Source organism: Citrus sinensis, chromosome 3 (genome assembly GCF_022201045.2).
Source record: "Citrus sinensis cultivar Valencia sweet orange chromosome 3, DVS_A1.0, whole genome shotgun sequence".
NCBI classification, from domain to species: domain Eukaryota; kingdom Viridiplantae; phylum Streptophyta; class Magnoliopsida; order Sapindales; family Rutaceae; genus Citrus; species Citrus sinensis.
Window position 1 is genome coordinate 581,181 of NC_068558.1, and position 10,472 is coordinate 591,652.

The 10,472-nt window shown below is 36.9% G+C and overlaps 2 protein-coding genes across 2 annotated transcripts; both read right to left on the reverse strand.

Moving 5' to 3' along the window:
* Window positions 1-299: 299 nt before the first annotated feature.
* Window positions 300-2,552, reverse strand: LOC107176760 (aluminum-activated malate transporter 10-like). Its single transcript, XM_025099339.2, has 6 exons — window positions 2,143-2,552; window positions 1,930-2,070; window positions 1,560-1,832; window positions 1,321-1,439; window positions 1,083-1,226; window positions 300-967 (listed from the first exon to the last, which is right to left on the reverse strand). The coding sequence occupies exons 1-6, from the start codon at window positions 2,480-2,482 to the stop codon at window positions 515-517; spliced, it is 1,470 nt and encodes a 489-aa protein (XP_024955107.2). The 5' UTR covers window positions 2,483-2,552; the 3' UTR covers window positions 300-514.
* Window positions 2,553-5,112: 2,560 nt separating this feature from the next.
* LOC102616783 (transcription factor LHW) lies at window positions 5,113-10,472 on the reverse strand. Its single transcript, XM_006476255.4, has 10 exons — window positions 9,718-10,472; window positions 9,036-9,125; window positions 8,786-8,888; window positions 8,571-8,612; window positions 8,416-8,475; window positions 6,583-8,175; window positions 6,352-6,453; window positions 6,069-6,227; window positions 5,857-5,982; window positions 5,113-5,768 (listed from the first exon to the last, which is right to left on the reverse strand). The coding sequence occupies exons 1-10, from the start codon at window positions 9,825-9,827 to the stop codon at window positions 5,595-5,597; spliced, it is 2,559 nt and encodes an 852-aa protein (XP_006476318.2). The 5' UTR covers window positions 9,828-10,472; the 3' UTR covers window positions 5,113-5,594.

The window sequence follows — 10,472 nt, forward strand, 5'->3', positions numbered from 1 at the left end:
GTAAAAGTATTTTTTTATATGGCTTATACAATAATTATCTAAAGTATAATATATCTAGTCACAATAAATTATATGAGTTTATTGTTAGTTTATGTCTAAAATAAATATCAAAGGTTTTTCTTTGACTAGAAAAATACTTTTACACAAAAGGTATATGAGATATCAACTACTCTCAAATAAAAATCATAGTTAAACATATATATTAATATCACCATATATTTATATTAAAATGAAATAGTTTAAACTTTCTTCAAACCAAAAAAAAAATTATTGTCCGCTATTTTGGTAGAAATTTTGGCATCCCCATGCATGCATGAAATGTTTGATGCTAAAGAAGAAATTATTTCCATTAACCTTTATTAATGCCAATGTAAAAGTAAGCACCACCATAGTAAAAATCATTGTGAATTTCTGTCAAATGTCAATTGTTGCATTTGTGTTTCCGATGCAGCATCTCTTTGTACATGGTCGTGTATAAACGTTAGTACTTAGCCTAGAAAACTAGGTGGAAATCTCAGACCTTCGTTTCCTCATCATTCTGTTCATTTGCTGCAACTTTAATGTTGGCCTGATTCTGTTTGTTCTTCTCTGGATGTTCAAACTCAGCTAAATTTGCAAGTTCCTCAACAGCTTCAACGATGGATTCAATCCGAGAAGCAATTTCAATCTGAAATGAAGCAAAACTGACCATCGAAATCATTCCCATCAGAGGGATTGCAGCTGCTGGTTTGGAGCTTATTTTCTCCGTTCTCTTATTTTCAGAAGTTCCAGCTTCTGAAAGTGAAAGTGATTTTAAGTCATCTTTAAGCTCCTTCACTCCAGCATTCATTTCTTCAACTAACAAGTCTATGGTTGACGATTTTTTCATTGTCTTGATAATTTTCGCTAGCTCCTTTACGACCCTTGAAGAATTAGAGCTTACTCTCAAGCAAGTATTGCAGAGAAGCTTCTTTATAAACTCCGGAGCCTGCTTGTTGATATTGCAATTGTTAAAGCTTGCATTAGTAATTGTATCAGGTTCTTCAAGAAGTAGTATAATTAATGAATGAATATGAATTGTACTACTAAGCGACTAGGGTTACCTGGTTCTCTGAATTGATGCAGGCATTGAGAGCCTCTATGCAATAAGCACATCTGCGGACTGCTGCTCCAACTTTGAGGTATTGTTTCCAAGGATGTCTGAAGTTGAAGCGGCCATGGGCAGGCTCCCATCTAGCAAAGTTGGCCTATGTCAAAGCAAGGCCATTTTTATAACTTCAGTCAAAGATTATATATAAAAGTAATGAAGTGTATATCCATTTTACCAGTCCTGTCACATACCATAGATTCTTCTGTTGCCTTTGTATTTAGTACACATTTGTAGCCTAGAAATACTTTTTGAGCTTCTCCCTCACAATCAGTTAGTCCCCCACTACGATTAAAATACTCGGCTACAGAACCTGAGATGATAGTGGGAAAGAGGAAAGACATTAGAGATAAATCACATGTACCATTAAAAAACTATTGCAAAGTTCAGAAAAATGTGTATCCAAGTATCCAACAAATTATAGCAAAAGTACCGTCTATGGAATTGGCAAGTTTGTCCATGTTTCGAATGATTAGATTATAGAGATCCTTGCCAGCCCAAATTGGGCGAATAAGCATGCTAACAAGAATGCACAAAGAAGTTCCAATGACAATGGTGGATATTCTTTGATGTGCCATGTTAAATAGTTTATCCACGCGATAACCTGATACTGTGACTAAGCTGAAGGTCAGGATGAAGATCAGAGCACCATAATCAAACCGGGCTTTTACTGTTGGAATAAATCTTGAGAAGGTAGCGGCAGAAGCTGGATTAAGAAAGATGGCACAACTTGAGTCAGTTTAGTTGTTTAGATGCTGCAAAACGAGGTCTTTTATTATGTGTAAACATAAGTAAACACAGACCTAATAGAAATAATGAGGCTCCAGCGATTAGGGGTTCAAGTTTCTCTCCTGATTGACTAGCAATCCAATGGACGCCAAGAGCAAGAAATCCCGCAAGGAGCGTCCCAAATACTCTGTTCAAACATTTAGCTATAGTTGCTCCTGCAATTGGAAAAAGTTTACGTTAGCTGATATTTTCAATGACGTCGAGCCACTTGAGTAGAAGAGACTTACCAACAGTGTTTTCAAACACAACCACAACCGTCATAATTGCCCACATGGCATTTCCTCCAACACCTTCATACAAAGGCCTCGTATAGTAAAACAGTGAGACCACAGTCAGTGCTATCCCCACCTTAAGGCAATGGATCACTTTTCTTGGGTCATCTACTCCTAGATCCCATGCTTTCTCGAGGAATCTCCATACTTTCAAAACCAACCCTCCAATCATGTTCTTCACGCCAAGCCAGAGTCTGCTGGCCAGGCCTGCCTCGGGAACCAACGTCTCCGATGAGCCATCTGCCACCCTTATCTTCCATTCCACTCCATTGAACACTTCCTTCTGACAAGCCATTTTTGAGAGGTGATAGGCTATGTGTGTTAGTTTTCTAACGGGGATGTTGAAGGTTTTAGTCCCCGGACACCCCGATACCATGCAATGGGAGGTTGTTGCTTGTATACTCAGCATGTGTATATATATAAAAAGGAAGTATACGGTATCAAGCACTAGCACTCATTTGTCAAAATAAAAACAAGAATAAAAAAGAGTATTTCAATGGCATGGGGATTCTAGAACCGTTTCTTGTTGTTTTTGGTAGGTAAGTTTGGCATTGTGGGACAGGTGGCCACCATCAATCTCTTGCGAGTCGTGCATACAGCATATGGGCATATGTTAATATAAATATACCTAATTTATCTAAACCGAAATGCAGAGCCAAAAATCCTGCAATTCTCGCTATTTTTAATTGAATCTTTATTCTTTAATATTTGCCTTAGAGCCTGTTTGGTATGACTTATTTAAGAGTCATAAGTGCTTATTTAATCGTATAAGCACTTTTTAAAATTTTTTATGGTGTTTGGTTATTTTTTTAGTTTAAATAAGCTAATTTACCTCTACTAGGAAAAGCCTAAAATTTGAAATTTTGGGAGTAGAGGTTATAAAGCTTTTCTAAATATATATAATATAAAAAATATCACATAGTTTAATGGTTCAAAAGTGCTTTTTTTATTGACAACCAAACACCCAATGACTTTTTGTCCAAAAACTCTATTGGTATAAGCTCTACTGTTATAAGCTCTATTTAATAAGCTGTACCAAACGGAGCCTTAATATAATAATATGTTAGTTTAGCCCAAGAAGGGGTCACTTGTACTTTTCAAAATTTCATGAGGTAATCAATCACCTAATATCCCGGGCAAATCGTAGATTTATGATTTAGTTTCCAAGCAAAATATTTCCGCTGTTCATATATTCCTATATTGCCTGCCTCTAACAGCTAGATAAGGAAATTACGAAGAGCACCGTCTGAAGAAAAGCATTAGGCATGATGATGACAATTCATTGATCTTTGTATGTTATGATAAGAGTTATCTTCTTGTTGCGCCCTATATGTTGATGAACTTGAACATATCTCAATGCCCTTGTGGCCCCGTCTAATTTTCCTCTAACATATGCCCCAGAGTAATTTCGTCCAAGCATTTTATTCATGTGACATAAAAAAGAAAAAAAAATGCTACCTGCATTGATCAGAAATTGAAATGACATTTGTATGTTGTATGATCAATCTTTCCAGCTTCTTATTTGCTTACTATGTTCGATCTTTCTGGCTTCTTATGTTGGTATTTATCTCATGAACAGAAACATATAGATTTTTTCTCCTCTGCACGACAGGTCCTCAACAAATTAGCTCATAAATCCTAATCAAAGCTGGAGAAGCTATTGATTTTCACTAGAAAATTAACTATAAAAGCTCATAACCCACGTGAGCACGCCGTGTGTTTGCACAATAGGGCTAAAATTTTAAGCTAATTTTCTCGAGATTGCTAACTTTAGAACCTCGTCATCTTCAAGTTAAGTGAGGAACCCAAAACGGGTCAGCAATATTTTTATGCACCATTACTTAAGAGGAGTACTGCGTAGACAAAGATGATAAAGTTATTATAAATTTGCTGCATGGAAAGCGTTAAATATTCCTTTGCAAATTAGGTCATGAGTAAGACAATCCAGGAAACCCAACGGTTTGATTTTTTTGGTCCAAGTGGGGGGGGGGGGGGCACTATTGTTTAAAATAGCATTTCAGTTGGTCTCTACGCTGATTTCACTTGAAAATGGTCTCTACGCTGATTTCACTTGAAAAAGGAGCACTTATCTCTCTTTACAGTGCTGTGCTGATTTGAAAGGCTAACTCAACTATCAAAAAAATGCCTTTAAAGTTCACAGATTCTCACCAAATGTGATTATCATATGCTTACTATGGTAATTTACCAGAACTCATACATACTTCGGCAAAAGTTGATAATGACACTCAACCCTTATGTCTTAATCAAAGGTTGAATAAGCATTAACTGCCTTCACTGTTTCTGCATTAGCTACATACCTTTTTTTAAATATATTTGCCCTTGTTTCATCTTGCGTCTTAGTCGGCTCTCTTAATAAGCTCAAATTCATATAGTGAAGGCAAGCTGATAAGTATGTGTGTGTGTGTGTGTGTATATATATATATGTGTGTGTGTGTGTGTGTGTAATTTTTTATTTTTTAGTTTTTGACCATGAGGTATCCTGGGGAGGGCCCCAACTGTGGGAGACACCTTTAAGCCCGTACTACAACCCAAACTAGAAGTTCCCGCTCGAACCGAGAGGCACAGGTTCTCCCAACAAAGACGACTTCCCTGCGACTCGAACTGGGGAGCAAACCCAGTCAAGCCACTTAAGGGGATTCCATTGCCAGTGGAGACAACACTTTGTTGGTTGTGTGTGTGTAATTTGGTAAGAAACATTGGTACAAAATGATGAGGCATTTAAAATTGATAAAATTACCAATGCGTATCATTAGACTTGATAAACTTTCCACTAAAGTTTGGAAACTGGAATTGGAACACATTTTGATAATCAATTAATCTAGCATGATTACAAGCTTAGAAGAGTTTCTTTTCATAACAATTTTAGTAAAATGAAATCAAATAAAACAGTATTCGTATGTAACATTCAGATAAGGGAGAGCCTAAAATTTTTCATTTGTACTTATGAAACAACATGTAGGTCAAAATACAATTCCATGGTTAGCCTACAATTAAACTTTGACTATCAGTTACAGCATATAAACACACTATATATGGCAAAAACAACCAAAAAAAAAAACATACTATAAATGTTGCAAGAGAAATTTATATCATGGGTTTTGTTTCTTGTGAAAGGGAGGCTCCAACAAAAACCCCTTCTCCAATCAGGACCATTTGAGTAATCAGATTATATATTTCTTGCTTTTTCTTTGGACGCATTTCCTATACAACAAGACTACATCTTCATTGCCAAGATAGCTGAAATGGAATGAAGAACCACCATTGCCCTCTTCGGCTGCAGCTCTTCAATTTTCAGAACACCAATCACAGCAGGCCCTTAATAAGTGAATGCTCAAGGTGTATCTGAACTGTTTTTTACTTTGCATTTGATCATTGAAGTGTTCAGCTCAACTGATAGGCAGCAAAGGTTGCTGATAACTGTCTAGCAGAGGAATCCTATCATCCATGGCATTATTGGCTTGATTCATTGAGTTCATTCCACTCATGTTTGTTTGTTGTAGAAGCTGGACTAAGGACCAGATTATATCCAGCCTTGTTATATGCTCTACATTCTTGTTTTTCTGTAAAGCATTTTGCAATCAGTTTATGAGAAACTAAATTGAAGCCATGAGCCATATTAAGATGAAAACTTGTTGCTTTCTTGCTTACCTCAACAATGAAACGTGCCCATATCTTATCCTCTCGACGTTCCATCACTCCCTTCCAGATATTCAACCCAAAACCCCTAATCATATCTGTTATTTCAAGAAAGAATCCTCTATCCTCACAAAGCATCTGCATTAAAGTTGAGAAAAACGAAAATCAGTATGCAAGTTTTATGTGTATTAGATAATAAAAATCTTCTTGTCCCTCTCTCATACCTCTATAAGCATTTGGCGGGGTGTGCTGAGGTCCTGAACTATTATTGGGCAACTCAATGTTGGACCCTCAACCTCACATGCCCATGTAGCACAGCCACCGCCACTATGACCCCCTGTGCTGTTGTCTTTCAAAACAACTTCATTCTCCTTGTCAATAAGCTAAAACAGGATGCAAATTTTATTTCGTTAGTGAACAATGGAAACCAGATCTAAGCTTGTTTAAGCCTGTTGTATAGCAAAAATAAACAAACCAATGTTGTATAGCAAAAATAAATAAACTAACCTTCGGTTCTTCAGCTTCTTTAATCTTATCTGCACATTGTGTTATGCTTTTTAAGAAAATCATGTGCTTGATTGTGAGATCCAACAAACAGTCAATGCTACACTGTTACATCAACAAAAATGAAATGCATTAGTTTTCCATTTATACAAAATATAGCAATGTTGTAAAGGAAACAAATTAATTCTATGTAATGGTAGGGCTTCTTTATTTTCCAGACTTTAATATTTGTACCTTTGCACCATTAGGGATGATGTCTCTCAACTCTTTGAGACGATCTTGGATCTGCTGACGGTCTTTGGGCCTTGGCCGTGTACTTTCCCCTGGTCTAGCTCTTTTTTTACTGAGTTTCATGTGTTTCTCAGGCTTCTGAGGTGACACTGCAACAGCATTTTCAGCATTGATGCTATAACTATCATCAATCCATAAGCCAACCTGTGACTTTGGAAGAACATCTTTTTTCCACACAAGATTGTTTGTGTTCTGTTTGTTATGGACATCTTGCACCAAACTAATGCTTCCAGCAGAGCAAGGAAGTTTTATCCGCTGAACTTCATTACCGTTAGAGGAAGAACTTTCCAATTTCCTTCTTTTAGGACTGAAAAATTGATCCTCTAAACTACATTTAGCGATAGTACTAGGATTAGTCGAACTACGTAAAAGCTCTTCAAGCCTTAACTCAGAGAACAATCCTTTGCAGGGGCCAGATGCAGAACCAACATCCAGCTCCGTAATGCACTCTGACATATGAGTGCTAATAGCAGAGTGATCACCGCTTACTGCAGGCTTTATGTAATCTTCCCAACATTCCCCAATATCAGCTTGTGCACAACCAGAATTAAGTCCCAAACCAACAAACAGATCATTTTCCACACTATGAAAAAGCTCAGATTTCGATTGTCCATTGGCTAGGAATGCATCAGTAGTTGAACTTTGCACTGAACTACTCGGATGCATGATTGGATTGACCATTGTAACATCACCCTCAACCATAGCATAGGAAACTGGAACACCTCCTGACAGTAAGAGATTATTACACATAGTGGTCTCCATTCTGTCAAAGCTATGGTCTGGTGAAGGAGCAAACCACTGAGATATATCATCCACTGCATGGGAGCTTGAGAGATCTACTGCAAAATCTGACAATTTAAACTCCTCTGTCAATCTGGGTAGGTTATTTGCAATCTCAGGAAGTACATCTTCAGTTTCAAGAAATATTTGAGAAGAATGCTGGTTGTCCATCATCTCCCCTGAGCTGGCTATAATAGTTTTTCCCTTGCCAACCAATCCCTCTGTGCTATACATTGAAGTGAACATTGACTCCTGGATCACACTTTCAGATATGAATGGTTGCTCAAACGAAGTCAAAATTGAACCTTCATCACTCCATGTACTAATGCAAGGTGTATTGGCAACCGAGTTTTGAACAGAACAAGTAGGCTGTAAAAAAACCTGCTGGCACTGAGTATCGGGATTATATGGTGACAGGACTTGAGCTTCTTGGCCAGCTGTTTGTGGTTTATTATAATTATAAGATGAGTTGATATGAAGGGGACATATCCTTCCATAATCATTCTCTGATGAGCTCTGATCTGCCAATGAGCAAGGGTTTCCCATCACCTCCCTAGAGTTGCCACCATGAGCAGATGCAAGATTCTGAGTATAGGAACTCCCAGGTGACATTAAGGAAGCAAAGATTGCATTTAGATCATAGTTTCCACTGTTTAAAGATTGTGGCGTGTTTTCCAATTGGATAACCCCATCAAAATTTTCCATCTCTTGAAACAATCTTCTTGTCTGATCCAAAAACTCCAAGTTCTCCAACATCTGCAACAGCAACGCCTTTACAATCAATCAATTGCATTCAACCATGCCAGAATTATCTCTGTAGCTTAATTACTGAAAGTGTAAGTTCACATTTGAATCAAAATAACCATATAAACCAGCTGAAAAAATGTACATAGTTCATAATAGGATCTCTCGTAGTAAAGTGCAACCCTCCATCATGCATTAATGACGATAGAATTAAATACACACATCCCAAATTCTGATTATAAATATACTAACCTTTTGGGTGGATCCAAACTGCAGCACTCCTCGTGATTCCACTGGGACTACTGCAATTGTCTGTAAACAGCACATAAATGTAACTAATATTGCTGATGGCATGGATGATCAATATTCAATAATATTATATCATTCTCTTTTGCAACAGAAGCTACCTGTATTCCAAATGAAAATTGGCCATGAAAGTCTGAATCACTCTGTAAATAAGAGGAAAGTTACAATTTAGTACATAAAAACCAGCCAGCATCCACTTTTTCTAAATTGACGGATCGAGTAAAGTAAAGAACAATTTGACAAGAAGTGGTGCTTGTGAGCTAATTGACAATAACTGATTTAATTGCTATTCAAATAGAAGTAATCGCTGAATTACCAGAAATACATCTTGACTTCTAGCAAGGGAGTTCCATCCTCCACCACGAGCATCAGAGAACATCCATTTGTGCTTTCCAGTGATAGCGACTTCACCAATTATTCTGCATTAAGCAATAACATCGAGATCAAGCCTTTGAAAGTCCTTTCAAATGCTACAGCTTCAAAAAAAGTCAAAACCAAATGATCTTGCAAGTGAATTTTTGGGAAATTAATAGTTGAAGAAGTGACCATAAGAAAATTAAACATACCCTTCACCCAGCGCGTGAGCCTGTAGAAGCATACTACTGACAACAGTTGCCATTCGTTCATCATAGTAAGCATCTTCCAGAGTCAATAACCTAAACAATCCAAAGGTGAATACACATTAAAAGATAGAAAATAAAAAAGGAATAAATTTGCTAACAATATTAATCATTAAACAACTTTATGTTTGCTTCGAGAAATTCTTTAATCTTCATAAAAATGGAAGCAGTTGCTTGAAATGTTGAACAAAAAGTATAGTCCTTACTCCTTGGCCATGTTATGCAATCTTATAACAAATATAAAGAAAGCAGTTTTACGTATTTCCTCAGAAAGAAATATATAAAACAAAAAATTTGCTAAGAGATCTGAATCCACAAAGAAGAAAATTAGGGACAGAAAACCAAGTCATAATCAAAGAACACATATCAATTGTTCACGCTCCCATTTTCTCTCCACATTCGAAATTCAGATGAAATTTGTTGACTTGCATACAAAAGTTCAACCTCGCCTCATGACAGCTAAAAATTTAAAACAGTATGCATGTTTTCGGGGGGGGGGGTGTGGGAGGAAAAAACTCGTGTCGTGGTGTCGTAAGAAAAATTAAATATTTGTTACAAACTTGAAGCCAAAAGGCAGCAAAAGTTGGAAGAAAGCGAACAAAAGAAACAAAATTTTGCAAAGACTTACATGGAGTTTCGCTTATCAAAACACCAAAATACACCATAAGACCACCCACTACAGCAACATAAACTCTTAAGCGTCCTCTTTAGAGCCGAACCCATTTCTGCTTCACCCATTACACCAGCAAAATCAAAAGTTCAAGACCCAAAAACTCACTTCTTACAACCCCATTAACCGATTTGACATCCGAGTCAACCAGCCAGCCAGCCTCCTTAATCACAACTGTTTTTTCAAAACAAAGAACACACTTTCCCGCACTAAAAAGATAAAGCCAAGAAGTATGGAACGAGATAAAAAAAGAATGTGGGTTTCTGAAAGTAAGTTGCAGGAAGTTGTTTATGTGAGTAACTAAAGAGTTTGTATGTTCATAATAAAAAGAATATACATATATATATGGATGCATAAAGTGGCTGAACTTAAAAAGCTCGTTTTGTGACACTTTTTTATATACAAGAGCAACTAAGCAAGTGAAGATGAAAAAGCAGAGTTTTCTGGCCTAAATTATTGAGTATGTTTTTCTTTTTTCAATTTTTTTTTGTGGGGGGGGGGGTTAGTGGACAAAAAATGAAATCTGATCATAACAGTCTCGATCTTTGAAGGGGAAGAACAAGACTGAGATCTTCAACATTTAATATCTCTTGTCTTGTGCTTTGTTGTTGTCCGGTTTGATACTTTGATTTGTCCCACCTCGTATGTTTTTTTACCGGCTAAAACCGGGAATGGCAGTTGGTTTTCTCTTTTGTTCCCGTTTAATATCTCAC

Bases quoted from the DNA above. Each gene is read 5' to 3' on its own strand.
- LOC107176760 (XM_025099339.2), bottom strand. From the start codon at position 2,482: ATGGCTTGTCAGAAGGAAGTGTTCAATGGAGTGGAATGGAAGATAAGG. The intron at 2,071-2,142 runs GTAAGTCTCTTC...TTCCAATTGCAG, and splicing joins TGTGTTTGAAAACACTGTTG to GAGCAACTATAGCTAAATGT. The intron at 1,440-1,559 runs GTACTTTTGCTA...CTATCATCTCAG, and splicing joins ACTTGCCAATTCCATAGACG to GTTCTGTAGCCGAGTATTTT.
- LOC102616783 (XM_006476255.4), bottom strand. From the start codon at position 9,827: ATGGGTGAAGCAGAAATGGGTTCGGCTCTAAAGAGGACGCTTAAGAGT. The intron at 8,176-8,415 runs GTTAGTATATTT...TTGCTGTTGCAG, and splicing joins AGTTTGGATCCACCCAAAAG to ATGTTGGAGAACTTGGAGTT. The intron at 5,983-6,068 runs GTATGAGAGAGG...ACTTTAATGCAG, and splicing joins CCCGCCAAATGCTTATAGAG to ATGCTTTGTGAGGATAGAGG.